Below are 27,989 nucleotides of genomic sequence, written 5' to 3'. Positions count from 1 at the left end.
TTAGATGCTGGTACCCATCCCTTTTCTACTCTCCTTCCAGATGTCAGATGTCCAGGAATTTTGAAGCCATAAAAACATAAATTTCAGGTGTTAGGATGGGTATAAGGAAAACTGGAGATCAGTTAAAATATATATTTCACATAATTCTTTTTCAGTGTCGTTCACAGAAACAGCATAGTATTATGGGAAGAGTAGAGAACTAGGAATCAGGATAGACCTGAGTTCAAATCTTACCCCAACACTTAGTAGCATTATGAGCATGGGCAAGTACTTAACTTGCCAGTCACTGTTTCCTCATCTCTTCTACTGACCGCCCTGGCTTCCTTTAAGTCCCTACTAAAATCCCACCTTCTATAAGATACCTTCCCCAGCCCCTCTTAATTCCATCATCTTCCCTCAGTTAGTTATTTCCTATTTACAGTGGATATAACTTGCTTTGTATATATTTGTTTACATGTTGTCCCCTAATCCATTAGGGACAACTAGATAGCTCACTGGATGGAGTGCCAGGCCTGGAATCAAGAAGACCTGAGTTCAAATGTTACCTCAGATACTTACTAGCTACGTGACCCTGGGTGACTCACTCAACTCTTCCTTACCTCTGTTTCCTCATCTATTAAATGAGCTGGAGGAGGAAATGGCAAATACTCCAATATCTTTGCCAAGAAAACCCCAAATGGAGTTATGAAGAGTCAGACACAACTGAAAAAATGACTGAATTCCTCTCATTGAATTGTAAGCTCATTAAGGGCAGAAACTGCCTTTTGTTTCTTTTTGTTTCCCTAGCACTTAGCACAGTGCCTGGTACTTAGTAGGTGCTTAATAAATGTTTATTGATTGATTAATAGTAATAATTAGGTCTCACATTTATATAGCACCTTAAGGTTTGCAAAGGTTAAATGAGAGGGTTGAACTGGGTAACTTTGAAGGTTCTGTTTATCCCTGGTTTACCACCCTGTGTTCTAAGGCCTCTCTCAGGTTCTGCATTCTACCCTCTGTGTCCTGATCCTCTTTGAAGTGCTCTGGCCTTATCCAGCTCTGATGTGCTTTGATTTTTTTTTTTTATTCTCGAGTCTTCTGTGATTCTAACTAGAGATACTGTTATGGGAATATATTCCCCTCTCTCTTCCTCTTGGGTATCAGATACTACTGAGGCCCCTTTTTAAAGGGATCGAACAATGGGCACCTTCTAATGGAGTCCAAATAAACACAGGTCTCCTGACAGCCAGCTTCTGATTGAATTTATTATTGCATTAGCGTCTTGCTTTTTAAGAACAAGCTGAGCTGACAAGTCACCTCATCACCATGAAAAACAAAAAAAGACAAAGATGAATTACTCCAATGGAGGGTGGAGGAAGGTGTAAAGAACTTATCTTTTCCAGAATGCCAGCACGTATTTATAATTCATGTTCTTTTAAAAAAAAATCACCATCCACATTGAAATGAGGGCTTATGATGATAAAGCCAAGTCGATGGATTAAATTTTGGATTCGAGGAGTGTCTTTTCACATCAGTTTGATGAACTCTCTTTGGCCACTTGATCATCCTTGTGTTGATTTCAAAACCACTTACTGTTGCCATTTGCTTTGTGTGTTAACTGGTACCAAGTTGTCAATCACTTAAAGGATTAACATAAACTCCAGTCCAAAAAACAAAAAACCAAAAAAACACAGATCGGCAGAGGTAGAAGGGGCCATCGGTAGAGCTGGAAGGACCCTTATGTCTTGGAACATAGAATGCAGAGGAGGAAGGGTCTTGAGAAATTAAACAGTTAAAACAAAGAACATAAGATTAAATTAGTGCTAGAAGAGATCCAAGACATCATCCAGTCCCACCTCATAAAACTGCGTTCTAGAAAGGTGACATGGCTTCTTGTCCAAGGTCACATAGCAAGGCTGTGAGTTCCTGGAAAACAGGGACTCTTTGTTGTTTGATTTGGTTTGGTTTTTATCTTTCTTTGTATCCCCTAGTGTCGTTTTAATCGTGTCTGACTCTTTGTGACCCCATTTTAGGGTTTTCTTGGCAGAGATACTGGAGTGACTTGCCGTTTCCTTTTCCAGCTAATTTGGCAGATGAGGAAACTGAGGCAAACAGGGTTAAGTGACTTGCCCAGGGTCACATAGCTAGCAAGTGTCTGAGGCCAGATTTGAATTCAGGAAGTTGTGGATAACAATATTTGTAATATTAATTCAATTAGACAAATCATAAATTACTTACTGTAATCAGTGTACTAGAACAAGGATTGAGGGAATTGCATATATGAATAAGAAACAGTCTTCACAGTTCATAATCTTGTATGGGGATAAAACTTATTTACAGACCCAGGGGTTCAAACTCCAGACTATTGTTAAATTTTCAGCGTGAGAATTTACACCTCAGAAATGGGCAAATGCTACAAAATCAGAGCTCAATCTATTGTTTTGTTCATTGTCCAGACTCAAGAAAGTGATAATAAGGCAGATTAAACCTAAAAGTTTGTGTGCATGCTTTTCTGAGAACTTGGTTGTTAAACATTTACCAACACACTCCTGTATTGCTCTATGGACATTGCTTGAGATCGGCAGGAGTGTAGGAGAAGGCTGGGGAAAGGAATCCATCACCAGCCTGGAGGCTTGGTTTATTATTAACTATTAGCCTCCAGGCACCAGAAAAGTATGGATGCATCTACTTGAACCATCCAGATAAAAGCTAAAATCCTGCCTTCTATAAGAACCCTTTCCCCAATCTCCTTAATTCTAGTGCTGTCCCTCTGGTGATTATCTGCAGTTTATCCTGTTTTTTATCTGTACAGTTATTTGCAGGTTGCCACTCCCATTAGACTTTGAACTCCCTGCAAGTAGGGCCTATCTTATACATTTCTTTAGAACAGTGACCGGCACATAGTAGGTGCTTAATAAATGTTAGTCAATAAGACTGACATGAAGAGATATTATGACTGAGCTAGAAAAGTACCTGTCCTCAAACAACACCACCTCACCTCACCTCTACCCCCAGGGAAGGTATCAGTGAAAAGTCAGATTATCACTAATGAGAGAATAAAAGGCAAGCAGTGGGTCTGGATAATCCACAGATTGGATAATTGATCAGTGAATTTTTAGAAGCTGGCTGTAAAAGTCCCTCAACTATGTTGAAGTTAATGAAGTAAGATGATAATGATCTTTGGCTTAGCTCCTGGGAAGCTGTAGGGTTTTGGTTTTGTTTTTGCTTGGGGGCTGGGGGCAGCCAGGGAGAAAAGGGACCACAGAGAAGAAAACCAACCAGTGAAGAATTGACAGGCTCTAGAAATGAATGCATCCAGAGTGATCCCCAGCGTAGAGTCAAGTTTTAGCAGGCCTAGGAGATGTTTTTTATTGCAAAAATTGAAAAGCAATACAAAATATGTTATGAGAAGTTTGGCTAGAAACCCTTTTGGGGGGGGGGGTTGTATGGTTTTAAAGAAAAAAAAGTAATGTGTGTTATTTGTGTTTGGGGTCTGGCATCAGATACCACTGGGAATTTTGTTGTGTGATAGCTGTATAGATCCTGGCTTCTGTTAGGTTTACTCTCTCCAAGGATTAGATAGGTACACTGCAGACATATATTATAGAAAAGTACCAGTTAGATGGTATAGTAGATAGAATGCCAGGCCTTAGGAAGACTCATCTTCATGAGTTCAAATCTTGGCTCAGATACTTACTAGCAGTGTGACCCTGGGCAAGTCATTCAACACTATTTGCCTTAGTTTCCTCATCTGTAAAATGAGCTGGAGAAAGAAATGGCAAACCAATGCAGTGTCTTTGCTACCAAAAAAAAATAAAACCAAAACACACAAATGGAGTTACAAATAATTAGACATGACTGAAATGACTGAACGGCAACAACCATGCAAGAATCTGCTATGTTGTCACGTAGTGGATAACTCTTAGACCAGAAAATTTGGGAAGGATCTTAACATATCTAGTTGCCCATCAGTTAGAAAATGTCTACACAAACTGTGGTATGTGAATGGAATGGAATATTACTGTACTAACCTCCTCATCCCCATCCCTGCCCCTGATGACCTTGAAGAAGAGAGGCATGTAAAGACATACGGAATGATACAGAGTAAATAAACAAAGCCAGGAAGCAATATATAGAAGGATTTAAATCATTTAAACAGAAAAATTCCCACCACCATAGTTAACAAAAAATGAATCTGAGTATTGTGAAATTATAATGACCAAGCTTGACTCCAGAGAAGAGAAGAGGTAGGAGATGGTATCTCCCTCTCTCCTTTGCAGAAGTGGGGACTGTGGGTGTGGAACACTGCATATACCATCAGAACTTAATTGATATGTTGATTAGTTTCATTGGGCTACATTTTCGTCTTTTTATCTGTTATAAGGGATGACACTCTGGGCAAGGGAGTGATATATTGTGAAATGGAAGTAATGTAGAAACAAAAGATGGTATTTTTTAAGAATGTATATGAAGTGGGCGTCTTAGGTGGCACAGTGAGTAAAAGCACTGGCCCAGGAGTCAGGAGGACCCGAGTTCGGTTCTGGCCTCAGACACTTAACACCCACACAAAAAAACTAGCCATGTAAACTTGGGCAAGTTACTTAACTCCAATTGCCCTCCAAAAAGCAAAAAAAAAAAAAAAAAAAGAATATATATGAAGTTTCTTTTTTTTTAAGCTATCTTCTAGTCCAACCTGCTTATTTTACAAAGCAAAAAATGAAGCTGAGAGAATAGAAGAGAAGATTGTTAAGTGATGGATCTGAGATTAAAACCCAAGTGTTTGATATCTCTACAATACTATTCTGCCTCAGAGCTACCATCTTGATCCAGCTTTCCTGGCTTTCCCTCTCTTGGATTTGCCCTGACACTTCATGCTTGTCCTAGCTCCTACTGAATTACAGTCTGACCCAAATTCTCAGAATTCCCCTTCTATTGACTTCATTGACTTCTATTGACTCCCATTGAAATTTTGGCTTTCCCTCCCTCTCTAAGGTCTGAAGACCAGTTTCCTCTTCCATGTCAGGAGCAGTTTTGTTGTTCTCAGCAGCCCATGAGGCTCCACAACTAACCCTTGCCTGCCCAATTCCTTATTCTCCCACAGAATACCTTTGGACAAAAGTAGTTGTTACACAAGAGGGCAAACAGGCATATTTGCCTTTCATCCTTCCTCTTGTACCTAATGGATAAATATTCCCTCAGAGAATGGCTCAGTCCAAAGCTTCCAAATTCAGTGGCCAAGTTTACAATCTATTATGGGAATACAGGATGTTTGAGCTCAAAGGAATTTTATAATGGAGGGAATCGAGGGCCGGAGAAGGGGAAATGACTCACTTAGAGTTATACAACTAGTTAGTTCCCAAGTTTGGACTTGAACCTAGTTATTCTGCCCCCTAATCTGGCATTTTTCTCCATGGCAGCCTACTACCTCATAAAGACCAACACTGGCTGATCCTTCAAAGCAGGGCTTACATATGAAGCTCTCTCATATCCACATTTTAGGTCCATGGAATCATAGAGTTAGAGCTGGAAAAGACCTCAGGGGTCATCTAGTCCAGCTTCTTCATTTTATGGATGAAGAAACTGAGTCCAGGGTAGGTTACAATTTATCCAAGGTCATGTCTTGATCATCTGAAGGAGCTTAGCAATGGTACAGAGGAGAAGGCTGTCAGGTAACCATGTGCTCGTTTGTCATTCAAACATGCCTTAGAAGACCCAAACTATGGGTCCTACACTAAGGAATGGAAGATGTGGCTCATGAAAGACCTGAGATTAGGAGGGTCAACTTAGAGCATTTCTTCTTCCAAGGTCCCTTCCAAAGGTCCCTTCTGTTAGTATGGCTCTTTTGAGACAGCTGGATATTAAACTATGATTCTCACCTCAAGAGTTTGGGGGAAGGAGAGGAAATGAAGAGGAACCAAGAGAGAGACAAAAGGAGAAATGCCTATAAATGTTGGTCAGGACCCTGGGAGTGTACTGTCAGGAAGTTGAGGCCAGAAGGGTTTTAGAAGACAACATGGCTAACAATGTCAAGATCTGATCAGTTCAACAATTCCATTCGATGCAACCAACATTTGTAGATGCCTACAAAATGGAGGTGACTAGACACAGATATGGAAAAGGGCACATCCTGTACCCTGAAGGTGGGCACATTGTCCCAAACCCATCTCACTGGTCAGCAGCTCCACAGAAACTGAAGAGAAGACACAATTGTCATCATGGACTTGAGAACGTTAGACAGATTATCTTCCACCATGCTTGAATTAGCAAAATCCTGTTTTGTTTTGTTTTTTTTAAAAAGGAGTTTGAAAGAGTCTTGAGCTTAAATCTGTTATACACTTAATGCATTGGGGCTATTTACATAACCAATAGTGACATTCTAGTAACAAATACTTTTCAAACGTGGAAAGTCTAGAATTATTATTTCCTACCTTAAATCCTAAAATGAATATTCAGATCCTTTGAATACCAGCTTAATTAGCTGCTTTCATTTAAAAAAAATTTTAATGGAAAGCTAAAGTTTTCTTCCCATCATCTTCCTTCGTCAGCTTAAGTAATGTGCACTGAATAAAACATTGGACTTAATTGCCAGCATTATTTTAAAACTGTATATGCATTTGTACAGCAAGATTGCAAGGGGAGGGGGTTGGGGGTTTGGAAGGAAATCAAAGCAGCTATACTTTCTAAAAATCCAGAACAGATTTTTGGGTTTTTTTCCTTATTTACTTCTTTGTTCAAATGATAGTAGGTTGAAAAGACCTTTTACACTCTGTTTATGCTGTTAGGAACCTATAGAGTGCCAGAACCTGTAGAAAGGCTTTAGTAATTGTCTAAATTGAGTCCTTGATTTTGAAGAGGAAACTGAAGCCAGAGAAGGGAAGACACTTGCCCAAGGTCATACAGAATATTAGCAACAGAGTGAAGGACTCTTGACTGGGCAGCTAGGTAGCACAGTGGTTAGAGTACCAGGCCTAGAGTCAGGAGGACCTGAATTTAAATCCAACCTCAGATTCTTATCAGCTGTGTGGCCCTGGGTAAGTGACTTAACCTGTTTGCCTCAGTTTCCTCATCTGTAAAATAGAGATAATAGTACTTGCACTGTTGCAGTGATTGTAAAAGAGAGTTATTATAAGGCCAGCTCCTTGTAAACTTTAAAGTATGGTGGGGAATGTAAGCTATAATGATCATTAGTGTTATTATCCAGTAAGCTAATGTGTACAAAGTGCTTTGTAATACACAAACGTGAGACACTATTATCATCAATTCTCAGTCAGCATTGTGGCCTCCCCATCTCATCAGCTTGAGGAAAGGGCTCCTTTTGCTCATTTGTCATATTTCAGACTTTTCTCCCTGATTCTGAGTCCGTCAGCCCTCCTTGAGAAATGGCTGCAGCAAATTCCTGAAGGTACAGTTGGTCTAATATCACTGGGCTGAGCTCCTGCTTGGTCTGACACCAGTCATTCTGGTGCTAGGTTTATTGGCAAGTCTCTGCCCAGGCTAATTGCACAGTTTGCATCCCAGCTGTCCAACATGTACCAAACACTTGCACTGAGTCTCCAGTATTGTCTATTGCAGAGGGCTGTATGAGGTTAGCTGCATTTTATTTTTTTGATATATTTTTGGCAATTTCCTCTTAATCTTCAAAGAACTTTCAAGCCTTAGAATGACAGAATCAGAATTTGAGAACTAAAATATATCTGTGAATCATGGAATCAATGAATAATATTAGGGCTAAAAAAGGAACATGGAACATAGAATGTTAAATCTAGAAGAGATTTAGAACATAAAATGCTGCAACATAAAACATGGAATATTAGAGCTAGGAAGTCCTTTAGGACATGAAATGTTAATGATGACCTGAGATTTAGAATGTAGAGTGTAGAACCCAAAAATGGAATGTTAGACTTGGAAAGGCCTTCAGACCATAGATTGTCAGAACCCAGGAAATGGAATGTTAGACCTGGAAAGATCTTTAGAATGGAGAATGCTAGAACACAGAAAATGGAATGTTAGACTTGGAAAGGCCTTCAGAACATAGACTGTTAGAACCCAGAAAATAGAATGTTAGACCTAGAAAGGCCATTAGAACATAGACTGTTAGAACCCAGAAAATAGAATGTTAGATCTAGAAAGGCCATTAGAACATAGTCTGTTAGAATACAGAAAGTAGAATGTTAGACCTAGAAGAAGACCTTTAGAACATAGTGTATTAGAACACATAAAATCAAAGGTTAGACCTGAAAGGGACCTTAGAATATTTAAACAGAAAAAGACCTCAAACATCATCTGACCCAGTATTTTACAGCTGATGGTCTAGGGAAAATATATATATATATATATGAATCAGCAAAATTTTTGCTACATATAAAAATGATCAATTTAACAGACTGTTGCCTCCTTCCTTTCTGCTTTCCCTCAGTGTCTTACTTTCTCTTCCCAGCCTCTGTTACTTCTCTCATCCCTTATTCCCACTGCCCCCTAATATTCTTTACCAAGAATGGCCTTGCTGTGGCTAAGCCAAGCAATCCCAGATACTAAATTTAGACATTTTGCTAGTTCGTGATATTTTATTATTCTACCGCTATCTCATTCTACTAACAAGGAAAGAAGATTTAGTCCAATTTCTTCATTCTGCTAAAAAAAGAAACTGAGACCCCAAGAAGAGAAATTACTTGCCCAGGGTCATATAGGCAATAAATAAGTAGCAAAATTTGGCATTTGAACCCAAGCCTTCTCATTCTAAATCCATTAGTCTTTCCATTTCCAATATACTATTAGTTTGTGTAAAGTACAGTTAAAGTATCTTACAGCAGTGGTGTCAAACTTAGGAATGGGGGCCACCTATTTGGCCGTGGATAGTAATAGCTAACATTTATATAATACTAACTATGTGCCAGAGACTGTGCTAAGGGCTTTGCAATTATCATCTCGTGTGATCCTCACAACAACCCTAGGAGATAAGTGCTGTTATTATCGCCATTTTACAGTTGAGGAAACTGAGGCAAACAGCAGTTAAGTGACTTTCCCAGGGTCACACAACCAGCAAATGTCAGAGGCTGAATTTAAACTCAGGTCTTCCTGATTCCAGGCCTGGCACCCTACCCACTGATCCACCTGCAGTCCACATTTGACTTTTAAAGCCACATATTAACATCATCTATGTTTATTTTATTTTTTATTTATTCTGTTAAATATTTCTCAGTTACATTTTAATCTGGTTCGGGTCATACTTGGGAGTGTCATTCAAAGCTGTGTAGGGTCAACGGGTCACAAGTTTGACACTTCTGCTATGCAGTACAAGTACAAAAGTATAACATTTGTGAGAAAGATAGTGAAACTCTTGTGCTAGACAAATGGAGACTGACCCAGTTGGTCTGCCATTTTGATGCTGTCAGACCTATTTCTTAGGCTGAGGGAGGCAGAGGGTCCCCCATAGGTTCAGTGTTTTCCAACCAAGCTAAACCAAAGAAAACCGAGGGATACATTTCTGGTGCCTTCTCTAAAAGGTCACTCCCACGCCTCTTTTTTTTCCTCTAATGGTTAAATGTTGAGATGCAGTTGTTCTTATTTCTGAAAAGCTCTATTGAGACAAAAAAAAAAAAAAAAGGATGGTTGTGTTTTGCTTTGGGACTTGGCCACATGCCTGTGTTGGCTAGAGGCCTTCTATTGCCCACGGGGGAATGGGTGGAAGTCAACTTAATCTTCTTTCTGAATGCACAGTTACTTCATAGGACGCTGATCTAAAATTTCCTCTTCTCTAGTCTGCTTTCATGGAGGTTACATGAGACCAATCCAGGCCTGATTTAGAATTCTATCAATTATAGGAAAATCTCCAAGGAAAAGTAAAGAGGAAAGACAGACTTGTGTGTGTGTAGCCAGGAAAGGGAGGGGCAGAGACAAACCAAAAGTAGAAACTGCCCCTAGAGATGAGATTATTGTAGGACCTTGAAAACCTAGGGGGTTAGACTGTTAAAGGAAATATGGAAGATAATATGGGGCAGGGAGAAGAGATCTATTCCTGATTCACCAAGTGGAAACAGAATAGAATTCAGAGTCAGAGGGCCCTAGTTGAAAACTGGCCCTACTGTTTATCTGTTTGGCCAAATCTCTCATCCATTTCCTCCACTATAAAATTAAAGCATAAGACTAAACCATTTCCAAGGTCTTTTTTAGTTTTAAATCTAGGATCCCATGACTGCAGCTCACATCTCAGCTCTCAAACTTAATACCTGGTTGACCTTGGGGAACACACTTACCCTCTCTGAGACTTAGTTTCCCCATTTGCAAAATGAAGAAGTTGGTGATTTCTGTGTATTATCCCTAGTTCTAAATCCTGCAAACTGCTTAAAATGAGGTAGTTTAAACAATGAGCAATTCCATTTTCCTTAATGACAGGAAACATATTTTAGCGCCGTTGAAGTATGATTGATGGCATCAGTCTTCCCCATTAACAGGAGAGATAATTTCACATAAATAGATCGGGAGACCTCCCAGGTGGGATGAGGAACCTGCCACACTACTTAGTTCACTTGCCGTGTAATTGCATTGAGACCAAGGTCTTTGGGAAGGAAATGGCTGATGAAATTAGCATTAGTCAGATTCCTGGGGGGCTTGATGCATTGTGGGTAGTCGATCTTGCCTCTAGAAAGGACAAGTTGACGCTGGAGAGGCCAGCTGCTTACAAGCCTGGTGTTAATTGTTTTTCCCCCTAAACAGGGACAGGTTTATCACCAAGGGAAGTAAAGATTTGAGGATCTAATCATGCAGGGCCTGAGACTCAGGCCTTTTTAACAGACCTCAAATTTATGCATGCTGTCCAGGCCTCTTTATTACTATTCTTTGGAAAATATGTGCCTTGGGGGAGCCAGTTTTCCTCATAGGGTGTAAATAAAGCAATTGTTACAGTCCCTGGGAGGGCATGAGGGGAGATGGCAGGTAGACTTGGCTAAGAGCTACTTGACACTGAAGAAAGACAGATTTATTCGAAATGTATAAGTCAATAAAAGAAACAGAGGCCCAGTGCTCAGCTGTGTCGAGGAACACAGGAAGCCAGGAGAGCAAATTTGTATTTTGGAACATTGACAAGCTGGAACGCTTTCAGGGAAGGGTGACCAGGATGGTGAGAGGACTGGAGACCATGCAACCCTTACCGCTTTTGTCTAGTTCTTGTCATAAGGAGGGTTTTCTTAACGCTGACTGAGTCAAGATCTGCCCTTTCCACCCACGGCTTGTAGTTCTGCCTTTGGAGGACAAGTAGAAGCCCAGTCCCTCTCCATATGACAGCCCTCCGAATTCTTGAAGAGAGCATTCATTCCCCCACTGAGTGAACAGCCCCAATTCCTTCATTCTCCATATGGTATAATCTTCTTTCTCACCATCCTGGTCACCCTCTTCTGGATATGATCCAGCTTACCAATTCCCTTCCAGAAATGTGAAACTCAGAACTAAATCTCTCTGGGCTTCACTCCCTTCATCAGTTAAAAATGAGTGAATTAAAGTTCTAAGACCATTTCCCCCTCTAAGATGTCATGATTCTGTCTTGGATCCAGAGCTGACCCTTTCAAAAGTGGGTGTCCTCTCCTGCTGCTTCCAAAGCTAGAGGCAAAGAACCTCAGCCATCTTTCTCTGGGCCATTTGGGGCTTTTTTAGATGCAAGTTGCCAAGTCAAGAGTAAGTCAGTCTTCTAAATTCATTATGTGACTCAGTTTCCTCATCTGTATACTGGGGATAATTCCACTTGTACTGCCTCTCTCTTGGTGTTCCTGTGAGTCATGCACTGTTTAAACCATAAAGACCCGCAGAAATGTGAGTTATTATTATTAATATCTGGTTTTCACAGCATTGTCTAGCATCTCCAGAAAATTAAACTCTGCAGGAGATATTTGCAAACAAACACCTCTTAATAGTTGTTCTCCTGAGGGGATCTTGCTACAAGATACTATGAGTATGAGAAGATTATGACTCATCCTGCTCTAATCCCATGAGGCCTCAGAAAAAAAGTGAAGGAGCCAGACTTGGTCACAGGAAAATAGTCCATGGGTGACTTGCATTAATTGTTCCAAAACTATAATGTCTGTAACTTCTAAGATGAGCATCTCATTAGAGATGGCCTGGTACAATAGATCTGGATTCAGATTCTGCTCCTAGATACCTTGTATCTATATTATATTATCTATATTAATATAAAATTAAAACAAAATTATAACAAAAATGGGGAAAGGAAGGACTCCATGGGATGCTATGGTGAGACTAGTACAATAGCCTCTTTTAAAAAAATTATTGATGATTTATATTTCTTATATCACCATAACATCCCATGGAGTCCTTTCCCCATCTCCAAGAGCCATCCAATATGATAAATACAATTTTCCAGAAGCAGAAAAAAGTCAGCACAACTGATTAAGACATTGAGAAAGTCCAGAAATGGGCAGTGTATGAAAGCAAAGGACCTCCCACCTCCCCAAAGGGGCAGATCAAGGGTGTCATATTGTATCTCTTCACTGGAGTCCCACTTGATCTTTATAATTTTGTTATAATTACTCTTAATTTTTTATTGTGTTGATCTTTCCATTTATATTGTTGGAGCTGTGCATAATATTTTCTTGGTTCTGCTTACTTCACTGTGCATCAGTTCACAGATATCTGTCCATAATTTCTTACAGCACAGTAGTATTCCATTACATTCACTGACCACAGTTTGTTTAGCCATTCCCCAATTGATGGGCATCAGATTTGTTTCTAAATTCTTAGCTGTCTCAAAAAGGGATACTATAAATATTTTGGAGTAGGGGAGGACTATTTTCTTATCTATGGCTTCCTTGGGGTATGGACATTTTAGTCACTTTATTTGCATAATTCACAATAGCCTCTTAATGGGTCTTTCCTTCTCTACTCTCTTTCAGACCACCACCACCCTTCCCCCCATCCCAATCCATTCTCCATACCACTGATGAATAATCTTTCTTACACAAAGATCTTGACATGTCACATTTCTGCTTAAAAATCCTTAAGGATTCTCTTTTGCCTTCTAAGCAACAGCTTGGGGGGGAGGGGGAGTTGGAAGGGGGAAGTATACAGGACACACTTATAAGTTTAATCTGCGTTATTAACATTTTCTCTCACTTTCTGAAGTCTAGACAATCAACAAAACAATCAATTGAGCCCTGATTCATAATGTTTACTGATTTCCAAAGTGTAAATGATCACATTAAAAATTTAACAATCAGCTCAGGCAAAACTCTTGCCCCTAAGCAATATTAGATTCCTCTGCCTGGAATTTAAGGCCCAGAACCCTAAGCATATACATTAGCCAAACTTCTCTCAAACTCTCTGCCCCACAGAACATACATTGTGTTTTTCCCTCTCTGCTCTTTTGCCTACACTGTTCCCTATGCCTGAAATACCTTCCCTCGTCTTCTTCATATGTTGATTTTCTTCCTAATTTGTAACGCATAACTAAAATACAGCCTCACCCAGGGTCTCTTTGCTGACTCCCCTCTAATTAGTAATGGCCTTAAAAATCACACAACATATTTTTTAATCTCTCTCATGTATTTTTAATGTGTTATTGTTGTTTTGGTTCCTCATTTCCCTTACTAAACTATGAGCTCTATAAGAGCAGAAATTACACCTTAACTAAAATTTGTCTTTCCCCTAATGCAGATTGAGCTGCCACACACACACACACACACACACACACACGAGTGCTTAATGAATGTGTGTAGGTGCTATGAATGTCTGATCTGAACAGTTGGAATAGATCGTTTTTTCTTAAACAACATTGTTTTTCTCCCTCCTGCCTCCTTCTACCTTTTTAGGCATGCCTGCGTCATTCGAGGCCAAGTCATGACATCCGATGGAACTCCACTGGTTGGTGTGAACATCAGTTTTGTCAACAACCCTCTCTTTGGGTATACCATCAGCAGACAAGATGGCAGGTAAGAGTTTCTTTATAGCCAGCAGGCTATGAAGGCCTGTTTTCAGTGACCTTCTGTCCTTACTCTGACTTTTGTTGCTGATAGAACATGATATAAATGGGACTAAACTCCTGGGTTGGTTTTTTAAGTGAATCAAGTCAAGCCTAGTTCATTCCTTCATTCATTCGACAACTCTAGATCAAGTCTTGCTGAGTATTCTTCGTTGTGCTAGGTGCTGAGAGAAGTACAAAAATAATTAAGCCACGGATCTGCCCTGATGGAGCAGATATTCTAGCAGCATGAGGAAAGATATGTACACAGATGGTCATTCAAACTGAAATGTTTATTTTAATAGCCTTTGAGTATCTTTTGATGTCTTTGAGTATTCAGATAGTCTTTGTATTTTATTTCATCATGGCCTTACACGGTAACATCCTATCTTAACTCCCATTCATATTGATCCTTAAGCATTATAAAATATTTTCCTCACGATGACTCCATGAGGTAGATAGGGCAAGAATTATTACCCCCAGAATTATTAACTTGGGATTCTTAACCTGGGACCTATGGACCCCCAAGATGGCCCATGGGGTACTTGGATAGATTTCAAGGGATCCCTAAACTTGGATGGGGAAAAAATTATTTATTGAATTTCACTAGCATCTAACTGAAATTTTATATTTCCTTCAGTTATAAATTTTTTTCTTAAAAATGCATTCGATGAGGGAGTTCATAGGATTCATCAAGCTGCCCAAGGGATCTATGACCCAAAAAAAAGATGAAATAGCCCTATTCTAACAAAAGAGTCAGAGTCAGAGCTGGTATATGAACCCAAGTCCCCTGACTCCAAGTCTAGCTCTAATCAGTGTTGGTTGAATTGAATTGAATGATGCGTGCACAACAGTAGAAAGTTACAATGGGCTCTCAGATCAGATGAAAGAGAATATTTTCTCAGAGGGGAGAAGAAGAAATCTAAGGAAGGCTTCTGAGGGGGTGACATTTGTTTAGACCTTTGAAGGATGGGGAGGACATCAGTAAAGTCAAAACAGAAGGACAGTTCTGTAGTGGCTATAGGATGCACCCTAAACTCTGACTACCTGATGCCTGTCAGTCACAGAAGTGCCCAGATAAGAGGGTGGGCCAGCTGGCACAAACACATAAGCCCTCAAGCCAACATGCCTTTGAGATCACTTTGCAAAGAAGGAATGTCATTATCATCTGCCTCATTGTGTGAGAGAGCCAGCCCAGCTCACATTGTAGATGCTCTTACATCAGAAATTGCAAGCCTGAAGATATTGCAAGAATTGGCTTGACTAGACACCCCCCCCCCCCTTACCTCTAGGATAAAAATCCAAGGGCATTTAGAATCTTTCCCATTCTGGCTCTCACTTGTCTTACAATCTTTTTTCAGACTACTCCCCTTCCCACATCCCATATCTGTTCCACCCAAACCTCCCTGGCCTAGTTGCTCCCCAGACTTGGCATGCCATTCCTCATCTCCCTGCCTTTGCTCAGGCTGTGACTCATGCCAGGGCTGCACCCCTTGCTCACCTCTGCCTTTTAGAATCCCTAGATTGCTTCAGGGCTCATCTTGACCTTTTGACAATGTGCTGAAGTATCATTAGGGAAAAGTGTAGACTTCCTAAAATTAATAAAGCACTTTTACAGCTAAAGGCTGATGATTATTGCTACTGCTTATAATTCACATTTCTGAAGTGCATCAAGACATGCTTTACTCAGGGCAGCTAGGTGGCACAATGGATAGAATACTAGCCCTAGGGGCAGCTAGGTGGCACAGTAAATAGAGCCAGCCCTTGAGTCAGATGGACCTGAGTTCAAATCTGGCCTCAGACACTTAACACAAAAACTAGCCTTGTGACCTGGGCAAGTCACTTAACCCCAACTACCCTCCAGAAAGCCAAAAAAAAAAAAAAAAGAATACTAGCCCTGGAGTCTGACAGACCTGAATTCAAATCCAGCCTCAGTTCTTTAATAGTTTTGTAACCCTGGACAAGTCACTTAGCCCTGAAAAAAAAGGCATATTTTACTCACAATTTGCTTACAAGAACCCTGTCAGGTACAAGTATTATCACCCCCCATTTTCCAAATGAGGAAACCAAGGCCAGGGAAGTGACTTCCCCAAGATTGCACAACTCGTTAGGGAAAAGAACTCAGGTCTGATTCTTACTCTACACCGCCTTTCCACACAAGTGATAAGAGCTGCTTGCTGGGAAAGGGATGGAGACTCTGATATTTGTCCTGTCAGTAATGAGGGGTTTTCTATTTTTAATAAACTAAGGTGAGAGAATGTCCATCTGGCTAAATCGTGTATCCAGAAACTTTCTTCTCACCCTCCTGTTGGAGATAATACTGCAGCCTGATTGATTTTTAACACCTGTTTAATCGACTACCAGGCTTCAGTTCGTCTTGGCCAGGGTGATAATGAAGTGGGTGATTGTCTGTTAAGAACCAAGTTTTTTGTTAAGAAAAAAATAAAAGCACCTTCTCATTCAGGCACCTTCCCAGAGGAACTAGGAGACAGTCAAATTTGGTTAGCAAGTGTTCCTTTGGGACCAATGAATTCTCCCATTAAATGGATGAACTTTCCAGCCCAAATAGCAAGTAACATCCTCCTGAAGCTGATATAGGCAGAGTTTCTCTACGTTAATGTCCCATTGATCCAGCTTTAAACACTATACCAGGGCTTGATAGCTGCACATGCACAGAGGGAGAAGGCCTCTGGGGAGGTCTTAGAGTAAAGCAGGTATATGTGATCACCCTGTTTCTATGATTCTAGATTAGGGACCCCTAAGAACATCTAGTCTGATCCTTATCCAGATAAGGAATCCTTCAAATTCTGCTAAAAGCCATCCTCTAACCCTAACTGGATGATTCCCAGTGACGGGGAACTCATTACCTCCTGATACGGTTCAATCCATTTTTTGCTTAGCACTCAGGGATAAAATGTTAATCCTTATATCAAGTTACATTCTGCTTCCTAATTATTACTGTACTCCAAGGCCAAAGAGAACAAATCAAATCCATCTACAACAACAGACCTTAATCTACTGGAAGAGAGCCATCACCCTCCCAGTCTTCTCCTAACTAAGCCTCCCTCATTCCTGCAACCAGCCGTTGTGTGACGTAATTTACAGTCATCTTACAATAGGACATGACAGGGCAGCTAGGACTGACAAGAGAGACACTGTCATCTCCCTCTGAGCCATTTTCAGGGTGAGGTTGCCCCCTACTACACTACTAAGGATTTTGTTTGTTTAGGGGTTTTTTTTATGGCACTGCAAATTAGAGAGTGCTGACATCCACATACTCCTTTAAAAAAAAGAAACACATACTGAACTAGCAAGGATGAGTCATTAAAATAGGAATTTTTCAGATGATAATTCCTGCCCTCTTCCCTTCAGTCTTTCTAGCATCTATACTCCAAGTGAACTCTTACCCAACCCAGCTGTGCCCTGCTCCTTCCCCACAGTGGCCTGTGGGCCTGACAAGGTGGTATCACTGGGACCCTCCCACTGTAAGATGCTGCTAACTTGTATATGGTACTTTAAAGTTTATAAAACTCTTTGCAAATATTACCCAATTCTGTCCTCACATCAAACCGGGAGTTAGGTGCCCATTTCATAGGTGCTGTTTTTCCCCCAGTATCTGAAGCAGATTTGAAACTCAGATCTTCCTGATTTCGGGTCTAACATTCTATCCACCATGCCCTAGCTAGCCTAGGTATGCCTAGATATGGATAGCCAAACAATGAAATTTTTATTTAGTATACCTCCTGTGTGCTAAGCACTGGGGCTACACATACAAATAAGGAAACTATCCCTGTTTGCAAGGAATAAAAGTCTGAAAATTCTTCACTTTTGTGTTTAGGCATATTACCTTAGTTTCCTCATCTATAAAAAGAGAAAGTTGTACTCAAGTGTTTTTTTTCTCCCGACCCTAAATGAATGATCTTCGGATTCTATAAATACTGAGCATCATGGTATTAAAGGAAAGAGCATACATAGACTTTGGGGTCAGAACCCCAATGTTGGAATCTGAGCTCTGCCATTTACTCGTGGGATCTCCTGAGCCCTGTTTTCCCATCTCTAAAATGAGTGGAATAAAATAAAATGACCTCGGGAGCCCCTTCTAGCTCCCAATCTGTCCCAAATATAGGACTCAAGTCCAGTGCAGGTATTGATGTCCCTGCTTTGTTGACAGGGCAGCACCTCCCCTAAAGTTGTAGAGGAGAGTCAGTGGGAGAGCTGGGAATGGGATTCAAAGTATCTTTCTTCCCCTCCTCCCTGCCTCCCCTGTTGTGCTGTCTGGTTGACCCTCTGAGGGCTACGAATGGCATTCTTTAAAGGCAGGCAGACTCCATCAAGGTAACACCTGACACTTGGAAGTGGCGGCCTGGCATGAGATCGATGCCTCCCCTTTGTGGCACCTTTGATGCCCATACCTGAAGCCAGATTTCTCCCAGTAGGTTAATGAGCCCGGCCCCCACTCATTAGAGTCGAGCTCCTCCTACAGCTCTCTGTGTGTGCCCCATGGAAGGGAAGGTGTTTCTAAGAATAAACTCAGGAGGCCTGTCTCACAGAGAGCCTGTAGAATGGGATTTTCCGCCTCCCCCGCCCCCAGTCCTTTCTTCTTTTTCCTGTACAGCCTTGTGTGAAGGAAGCGTTCTCCTTCTCTGGTTGTAGCGCAGGCCAAATGCTAATTAACTGTTAAAAATGTCTTCGTCAACACACAAAGGCTGTTCAGCCCACTGACAAGCCGCAGCAAGTTCTCAGAATCTTATTTAAAAGACGAGGTCTGGAAAGCTAAAGCCCCACCTGGTATTTCAAATCAGGCGTCTTTCCCAGCCCCAGTTCAGTGGATTTTTGGTAGGGAGTGAGTTTGGCCGCCTGGACAGTAGTCACCGATTTTATTATGCAGGTGTGTACCCAGGATAGTGTATAACAAAATTATCCTGCAAAAGAAAGGGGCAGCGTGAAGAGGAGGGAGCCGGGAGCCTCACAACACAGAACTCATCAGGGAAGAGTAGACTTGCAGAAGAGCGCAGGCAGTCTTTTTTCAAGCATAGGATGAACTCATTGACCTTTGAGGTCAGAGCACAGTGCTCTGCACACAGTAGGTGCTCAATAAAAGTATGTTGTTTGTTGTTCCTTCTAACTCTTGAGTGACTGTGAGTCCAGGACCTAGGCTGGAATCCCACCTGTGTCACTGACTCACTGTGTGACCTGTGGACAAGTCATAGCAGTGCCCTGGGCTGAGCTCAGCCTTCTCATGTGTAAAGAGGAAATGAAGATATTCGTGCTGTGTACCTCATGGGGTTCCTGTGGCTGCTCATTAGCAAAAGCCTTTGGTTATGGTAAAGTACCGTCCCACCAGGTGATAGGAACAGGATTCTGTAAAGAAAAGTTCAGAGACAGAGGCCAGAAGATCTAGTGCTGGGGAGACCTTAGAGATCATGCCATCCAACCACCTTATTTTACAGATGAGGAAACTGAGTCACAGAATAGTGAACCCACTTGCCTGAGGTCACTCACACAGCTAGTAATTAATGGAGGCAGAATTTGAACCCAAGTTCTCTGACTCTGGATCCAGGGCTCTATCCATCATACTGTGAAGCCTCCAGGTAGATTTTTTTTTTCCCCTTTAAGAGAAGAATATGGATAGGGACTATTTTTCAGTATGGGGAACTCCCTCTACTCACATAGGTCAGCTCCTCTTCTACACTTAAAACCTTTAGACACTTACCTGGGGATACTGAGAGGTTAAATGCCCAGCTCACATAACCAGTACATCATGTCAGAGATGGGACTTGAAATCATGTCTTCCTGGCTTGGAGGCCAGCTTTCTATCCACTAAGCCACATTGTCTCTCTCTTTAAAATAATAATGGGTTGTGGTGGTGGTGTTTGTGTTTGTCCTTCATTCTCGAAGAGGACCATGACATCAGGGGAAATGATGTCATGACTTGCAGTTGACTTAGATTTAAGTGAGGCAGGGCTGTACAAAGTCACCAGCCTCACTTTCTCCCCCAGAGCCGTCTGGGTCCAGGGGCCAGGTATTCGTCAGGATGACTGGAGATAGCCCAAGATGCAATGAGAGACCCTGGCCCTTTTAAGCTAAGGTCTTTTCAGGTTCTTATATAATAATATGAAATTAGGTACAAGTACCCTTTTTTTCACTATGAGATTTAGGCCCAGTTTTCCCAATCATACACACATACACGCACTTTTCCCCAGAGGGTTACCTTAGGCACTGCCCCAAGCTAGCATTTAGAGAATCTATCAATGCATGTAAAACCCCAGAGCATTCCATGGCCTAAGTGATTTGGGAGATCACAAACCTGGCTCTATCATTTCACACACACAGAGACACACACAGAATTGTCTTGAGGGAATCCTAAAGGGCCATAGACATTGGAACTGTTATTCCCCATGTTCACCTGTCTGGTCTCCCAAAGCCAGTGTTTTGTACTGGCATAAATAATAGTAGAAAAAATCCCTAATGTTTGCAGTGAAATGGGAAGCAAGTACTCCAAAAAAAACCACACCAACCATACCAGAGTTGAATGGGTTCCTCACCAGAAAACTGGCTACCAAGCACTTTAAGCTGCCAACAATAATAAATCATGAAAATGAACAAAATCTTGAAGAGTCCAGGTTTTGTCTTAGTGAAAAGGATCTACAGTGATGGAATCACATATTAAAGTCATATTAAATGGAGCCTTGGAAACACATGGTGAACAAAGGACCTCACATAGCAATTACATGCATTTGCTAAGCCTCAGTCCTGATGGCCCACCTCAGTAGGGACACTGACCAACTGGAGAGCAGCCAGCATGGTGAGGGCATTGCCACCTAGGGATTATTGGAGGAGCTGGGGATATTTAGTCTAGAAAAGAGAAGATTTAGGGAAGCACATGGTTGTTACCTTTAGATATCTGAGAATCTGTCAAGGGAAGAGGAATTAGGCTTTCTCTACTTGACCCTGGAAGGTACAACAGCAGCTGTTAAGTGGAAGTATATAGCAGAATAAGGAATTCCAAGAAAACCTCCATAACAATGAGTACTCTGTAAAAGTGCTTCCTTGCACTTGGTCTTGGGACAAAGTCTGGGTGATCACTTGTTAAGGATGTTGTTAAGGGAATTCCTGCCCTAGCATGGACTGAACAAGACACCCTCTGAGGGCCCTTCCAACACAGATTCTGCAATTCTGGCCTGACCAATTTAATAGATAGATTTCAGTTAAACACCTTAGGCTGCCTTCTCTTAAAGGGTCGCTTAAACCATTCAGGTGCCAACTTTATGAAATATTCTGTTGAAGGAGAGGGGCCGAGGAGGGAAGGAGGCATTCACAAACACACTGACATTTCCTAACTAGTTTCTTATGTCTCAGAATCACCTAGAGGCTTCAAGGTTTACCCTCCAAATGATGACAGCTATGTCACAAACACTCAATAAGAACAGGAAACATTGTCTGGCTTGGTGTAACTTTGGGCCTGGTGGAATGAGTGTTTGACTTGTAGGCAAGAGGACCAAGTTTGATCCTCAGTTAAAGCAAAACTGTAGCATAGGATTTTTCCCCCATTAGGATTTGATCTGTAGCTCTCCGTTTTTTGTTTCCAGCTTTGATCTGGTGACAAATGGCGGGATCTCCATCATCTTGAGGTTTGAGCGAGCGCCTTTCATCACTCAAGAACACACACTCTGGCTCCCCTGGGACCGCTTCTTCGTCATGGAGACCATCGTCATGCGACATGAGGAGAATGAGATCCCGAGCTGTGACCTCAGCAACTTTGCCCGCCCCAACCCTATTGTCTCTCCTTCCCCTCTGACGGCCTTTGCAAGCTCATGTGCAGAGAAGGGCCCTATTGTTCCTGAAATCCAGGTATGAAACCAGGTTATATGAGATAGGGGAAGGACGTTAGGGCTAAAGATTCAAGGCAATTCAGTTCAACAAACATTAATTAAATGTTCGTGGTACCACACTAGATACTAAGGTTACATTTTTTTTTTAAAGATTAAAAAGAAAGTACATGACCTCAAACAGCTCAGTGTGGGAATGATGGGTAGCAATGGTGTCTTCTCAGAAAATGCAAAGGGAAGAACTGAGTTAGACCCTACAGTAATGAGGAGGTAGAAAACATTTTCAGTAGGGAACACAAGCAAGACAATAGTTCCAGAGATGATCCCCAGAGGAACGTAAGAATTCTGAAGGATAGAAATGAGGAAGAAACTAAAGAATTAGGGAAAACCAAGAAGTAGAAGATGGTATTTCAAGATCAGAGAACAATTAGTTGTAATCCAGATTAGCTAGAATGTGGAGTATATGAAGGGAAGTCATGAAATATAGGTTGAAGAAAGATGATGGTGAGCCTTGAATGCTAGGCTAAAGAGAGTGTATTTTTATCCTAAAAAAATAATAGGGAGCCATTGAAAGTTTTTAAGGAGGGGAGTGACTTGGTCAGGGCTATGCTGAAGGAGGGAAAGAAGAGAGGAAAGGAAGAAAGAAGGGAAAGAGGGAAGATAAATTTTGGTGACTACATTGTGCCAAGCACTGGAGATTATAAATGTGAGCAAAAAGAAAAACATTGCCTGCCCTCAAGGAGCTTATATTCTAATGGAGGATGACAACACACCAAAGGGAGTAGGAAATTTTAAAAAAAGGTAGAGGCACATGGATTTGAAGCCCAGAAGCCAGGAACAAGGCCTCTTTTTCCTTTTTTTTAAGTATAGTAGGCCAGGGGTTAGACATATGGGGAAAGATGAAGAGACCATGCCATATGATGAGTACTGTAAGCACCATCAATCCAACTGGGTGAATTACAGCATCAGATGTAATTATAACACTGGCCTGGAGGCCACAGAGAATGCCTGTAGTACAGATCTCCAGATTTAGACCATAAAAGGCACCTCACTCTGTAGGTGAGCATCATTAATATTACAGGATGTTAGAGGAGGGGTGACTTCAAGATTATCTACTCTGATCCCTCCTTTTCATCCACTCATTGAATGGGAGGTCTGGCAGAGACCTAGAACCTAGAATATTAGAACATAGACTACCAGGAGTGTAAAGGAGTTGAGCACATGACATGTTTAGACAGAAAGCATAAAATATGAAAGCCAGAGGGGTTACATCATTATAAATCATATATTTGAAACTTAAAGGAACATTAGAAGTCATCTGGTCCAGCTCCCCTTATTGAGCAGCTAAGGAATCTGAGACCTAAGGAGCTTATCCCAAGGCTATACAGAAGATCTTAGAGATTATCTACTGCTTCTCATCATTTTCATAGGACCCAAATGAGCATTTACACTAACCATCATATTTCATTTTGTTTTGGCCACAGAATGGGGTCATCCACCCTGGCCTACTTTTCCTCCCAGGAATCAGCCCACATAATCTAAGTGTTTAGGGCTAGAAGGAGTCTCAGCAACCCTCTAATCCAATACATACCCAAAAGGAATCCCCACCCTAATATACTCTTCTTCTTGAAGACCTCCAAAGAAAGAACTCAGCACCTCTCCAGCAGCCTTTTACAGTTAGGTACATTCTAAGTTTTGTGAAGCTTTTCCTAAAATCAAGTCTAAATTTGCCTCTGTAATTTCTACCTATATCTTCTAGTTCTGCCCTCAGGAGACAAACAGAACATAGGTAATCCTTCCTTCACATGATAGCCTTTCAAATACTTGAACATAACTGTCATGTTTCCCATGAGTCTTTTCTTCTCCAAGACAAATATACCCCTGCCCACAGTTCCTTCAGCTGACCCTTGTATGTATCGACTCCAGACCCTTCACCATCCCGGGAGCTCCAGCTTATCAGAGTGGCATCCCAAGCTGAACAAGGCAGTCTGAACAGAGAACAGAGGGACGTTCTTATCCCTGACACCTATACCACCCAGTGCAGCCCACGATCTCATCAACTTTTTGGTATATAACTATCACCAACTCATACTGAACTTTCAATCTGCTTTTTTAAAAAAAAATGATCTTCTGGTACCCCTAGAGTTCATGTGACATCCACCTGGGTCAGCTTACCCATTGCTTTAATGATTCTCCCACATCAAAGAATCACTGAATCTTACAATTTAAAGGACCCTGAGAATGTAAAGTGTTAGAGCAGGAACATCAAGGGGCAGGTAGGGGACATAGTGGATAGAGTGTTGAGCCTGGACTCAGGAAGATCTGAGATCAAATGACCTCAGATACCTACTAGCTGTGTGACCCTAGGCAAGTCACTTAACTCAGTTTGCCTCAGTTTCCTGATCTGTAAAATGAGATTGAAAAGGAAATGGCAAACCACAGTAGCATCTTTGCCAAGAAAACCCCAAATGAGAGTTTTCTGAAATGACTGAACAAAATCGGTGAGCATATACACGTGGTCACAAAATGTCCCTTGAAAGTCGGGGATAATGTTACATACTGCAAGTAGTACATACTGCATAACATATTGACTTGGACTCCCGTCTCAAATAGTGCCATCTTGGGTAAGTCACTTAATCTTTCTAGCTTCAGTTTTCTCATCCACAAAATATAGAGAGCCTTTAGTAAGCTCTTACTGTACATCAGGCCCTGTGCTAAGCACACAAGGCAGTCCTTGCCCTCAAGAAGCTTATCTTCTAATGAGGGAAGACCACACATGTGGGAGAACTTGAAAAAAAGGGAAAGGTGAGGCTGGAGCTGGCAGTTTAGCAGGTGAGGAGAAGAAGGAGGAGGAGGAGGATTTTCTGGAAAGCACAGACATGAGTGAGGTGAAGCCTCTCTAGGATCTTTCCTAAAAATGGGATCCCAGGGAGGGAGTCACCAGTAAGGGGAAGTCCCTGGATGGAGATATCTCACGGTAGCAATGCAACAAAATGAGAGGGCTGGATTTGCTAACCTCTGCGATTCCTTCTAACTCTGACTACATAGCACTATAATCCTCCAGTCCCAAAGAGCCTGGTACTGCCCTGGGCTCACAGGCAGCACTGAGCAACTGACATGAGTTACTACCATAGGATGCTCTACCCCCTCTTCCAAGTACAACCTGAGAAAATCAAGCCTGATGCCAGCAATAGCTCCCAAGGGAGTGTTGTATAAGGACGAAATGTCTGGTTCTGTTTGAGTAGTGACAGTAAGTACTGGAAGAAAGTCAGAAGTAGGGGTGAAGGGCATCTTCATTGGAACCAATGGGTGGAAATTGCAGGCAGGCACATCGTAGGTGAGTTTAAAGACGAACCATCTGAGCTTTTTGAAAATAGAAGAGAGGATCCAGCCTCAGACACTTAACATAAAAGTAGCCCTGTGACCTTGGGCAAATCACTTAATCCCAATTGCCCTGCCTTCCCCCTCCACAAAGCAAAAAAGAAAATAGAATAGAGGAGAAGGAAAATAGGCATTTCTGTGTCATCTACTATGGCCATACAGTATTCTAAATACTTTAGAGATAGGTGCTATGATTATCCCCATTTCACAGTTGAAGAAACTGAGGCAGACAGAGGTTAAGTGACTTGTCCAGGGTCTCACAGCTAGTAAAGGTCTGTGGTCTCACAGCTAGCAAGTGTCAAATTTGTACTCACATGTTGTCTTCCTGACTCCAGGCACAGCAGTCTATGTAGTGGGCCACTAGCTGCTTCTTGCTGGGTAGTTAGATCCCCCCCACCCCCCCAGAAGAAATGGGATGATGAGAACTCAGTTCAATTTAACAAGCATTTATTAAGCACCTACTGTGTGTGCCAAAGATTATGCTAGGTGCTAAGCATACAAAGGCAGAATTGAAAACAGCCCCTGCCATCTAAAAGCTTATATCCTACTGTGAGGAAACAGTAATAAACACATAGGTAAATGCCCAGTGATCTTGGCAAAGAAGTGCCAGCAGTTAGGGAAATCTGGAAAGGTCTTCTGTTAGGAAGGGCACATGAGCCGAACTGAGCCTCGAATCAATCCAGGGACTCTAAGGGGTGGTGGCAAAGCAAGAGAGCGTCCAGGCATAGAGGGCAAGGGAGAAGCCGCCTATGCAGAGTTACAAAGGCAGGAGGATGGCATTTGTGGGAAAACAGCAAGTAAGCCAGTTTGGCTGGAACATGGAATGCATTATGCATCAGGGAGAGTAATGGGAAATGAGGAGGGAGATTGCGAACCATGTCGTACAAGAGCTACTCAGAGAAATTGGGGATGTTTCACCTTTAAAAGAAAAGACTTGAAGAAAGCCATGATCACTGTCGTCAGATATTTGAAGCATTTGTCGCATGGAAAGCACAGGCTTATTCTGCTTGGCACCAGAGGGCAGAATCCAAGCCAAGGCTGTTCTGGGCTCAGCAGGAGGAGAGAACTCCTCAGGTTCAGAATCGCCCCAAAATGAAACCACCTGCCTCAGAGACTAGTGACTTTGCTGTTGCTGGAGGCACCAGGATTCTGAGGAGGCAGGGATCTTAGAAACCACTCCTTTTTTAAGAGCAGGGAGCTAAGGCTTAAAGAGATGGGATTTTAAAAGAAAGTTAAAAATAAGTGAAAATTAAAAAAAAAATTTAAAGAGAGATGTAACTTCCCTGAGATGATGCAAGCAGTAATTTGAAGAATAAATTGCAGTAAATTGGGCTTCCAACCCAAATCCCCAGGCTCCAAATCCAGGGCCCTTTTCACTATACTCTGTTGTTTCTCAAATAGAGATTGGATAGATGAGAAAGAACAGATTTCTATACCTGCCTTAGTTTATGGCTTGATAGAGTGAGTGCCTTTGGAGGCTCTGTGATTTCAGGACTTCCTGACCCCACCCTGAGCATTACCAAGGTAAAGGAAAAGGATTTCTTCTTCAAAGGAAGGCTAAAAACCCTTTTCCTCAGTAAACGCAGATGTAGCACCAGTGCCCAGCAGAGGAGAAAGGGAAGATCCTCCGTGAGGAAACACTATGGTATAAAGTTTCTCCCAGTCTATGAAGATCTGGGGGTTTCAGTGGCCTACAAGCTTATAAGTCAAGGGTGTGCCATAGTAACCCAGAAGAGCTAATTCACAAGCTTAGGCTGTGGTAATAGAAGCACACAAAGGGAGGTGAATGTACCACTACCCGTGGCTCTGCTCACACAGAGATCACACCTGGAGTTGTATGTTCAAGTCTGGGAGCCACATTCTAGGAACGATGTTGATTAACTGTGGAAATACGATTAATATGATTATACATATATGCCATATACCTGATTGTTTGCCATCTTGGGGAGGGGGGAGGAGAAGAAGGGAGGGAGAGAAAAAAATTTAGAATTCAAAATCTTATAAAAGTGAGTGTTGAAAAAACCAAAATGATGAGGTTCTTTTAAATGGGAGGGAAAGAATATTGACCAATGCAGGTCCAGAGGAGGGGAACTAGAATGTCATGGGACTTTGGGGACCATGCAAGGGTGTACTGGTAAATATTTAACAACCAGCTTTGCAAGGGTAGGGGAATATATTAACAACTCTTTTTAGTTTAATATTCGTTATTAACATTTTTTTGCCTTTTGGAGGGCAATTGGGGTTAAGTAACTTAGTTTTTTTGTGTGGGTTTTAAGTGTCTGAGGCTGAAACCGAACTTGGGTGCTCCTGACTCCGGGCCAGCGCTTAACTCACTGTGCCACCTAGCCACCCCCTATTATTAACATTTTCTCCCACCACTTTCTTAAGTCTGGACAATCAATAAAACAATAAACCAAGACCCAATGTAAATCATTTGCCAGTTTCAGAGATGTAAGCAGGCTTTAGATTGGGATTTGATGTAATTTTTAAAAATAACTCCCCCAAAATTAGAGCTATCCAAAAGTAAAGTCACCTGCCTTGGGAATAACTGATACCCCTTCATTAGAGGGATCAGGCAGAAGCTGCACGACCACTTATTGGGTTGGAGATGGAGATGGGATTCTTGGATTACAGGTTGGTCTCAGCAGTCTCTGAGGTCCCTCAAAGGGGCGGTATGATGTAGTGGGCAGAATTCTGGACGTGATATCAAGTCTCTTACCTGAGACTTTCACAAGTCATGTGATCATGGACAGAGCTCCATCTATACTTTGTTGTTGTTACCATGACATCAGGGAGATGATGCCATGACTTGTAGTTGACTTTGATTTGAGTGAGGG

The 27,989-nt window shown here is 41.7% G+C and overlaps 1 protein-coding gene across 2 annotated transcripts in view; it reads left to right on the top strand.

The window, feature by feature from the left end:
• The window catches only part of TENM4 (teneurin transmembrane protein 4), a 1,707,472-nt gene that overhangs the window by 1,579,072 nt on the left and 100,411 nt on the right, over positions 1–27,989 (top strand). For both annotated transcript variants that reach the window (XM_069070949.1, XM_069070950.1), the window contains 2 exons: positions 13,794–13,913; positions 21,532–21,793. In XM_069070949.1, coding sequence (XP_068927050.1) covers positions 13,794–13,913; positions 21,532–21,793 — 382 coding nt within the window. The remainder of the gene's footprint in view (positions 1–13,793; positions 13,914–21,531; positions 21,794–27,989) is intronic.

This window comes from Petaurus breviceps, unplaced genomic scaffold (genome assembly GCF_028583685.1).
Source record: "Petaurus breviceps papuanus isolate PSGF00001 unplaced genomic scaffold, PetGlider_PUasm1.0 90823, whole genome shotgun sequence".
Lineage (NCBI taxonomy): Eukaryota > Metazoa > Chordata > Mammalia > Diprotodontia > Petauridae > Petaurus > Petaurus breviceps.
The sequence above is the reverse complement of the archived record's forward strand: the minus strand, read 5'-3'. Positions and strand labels throughout refer to the sequence as shown.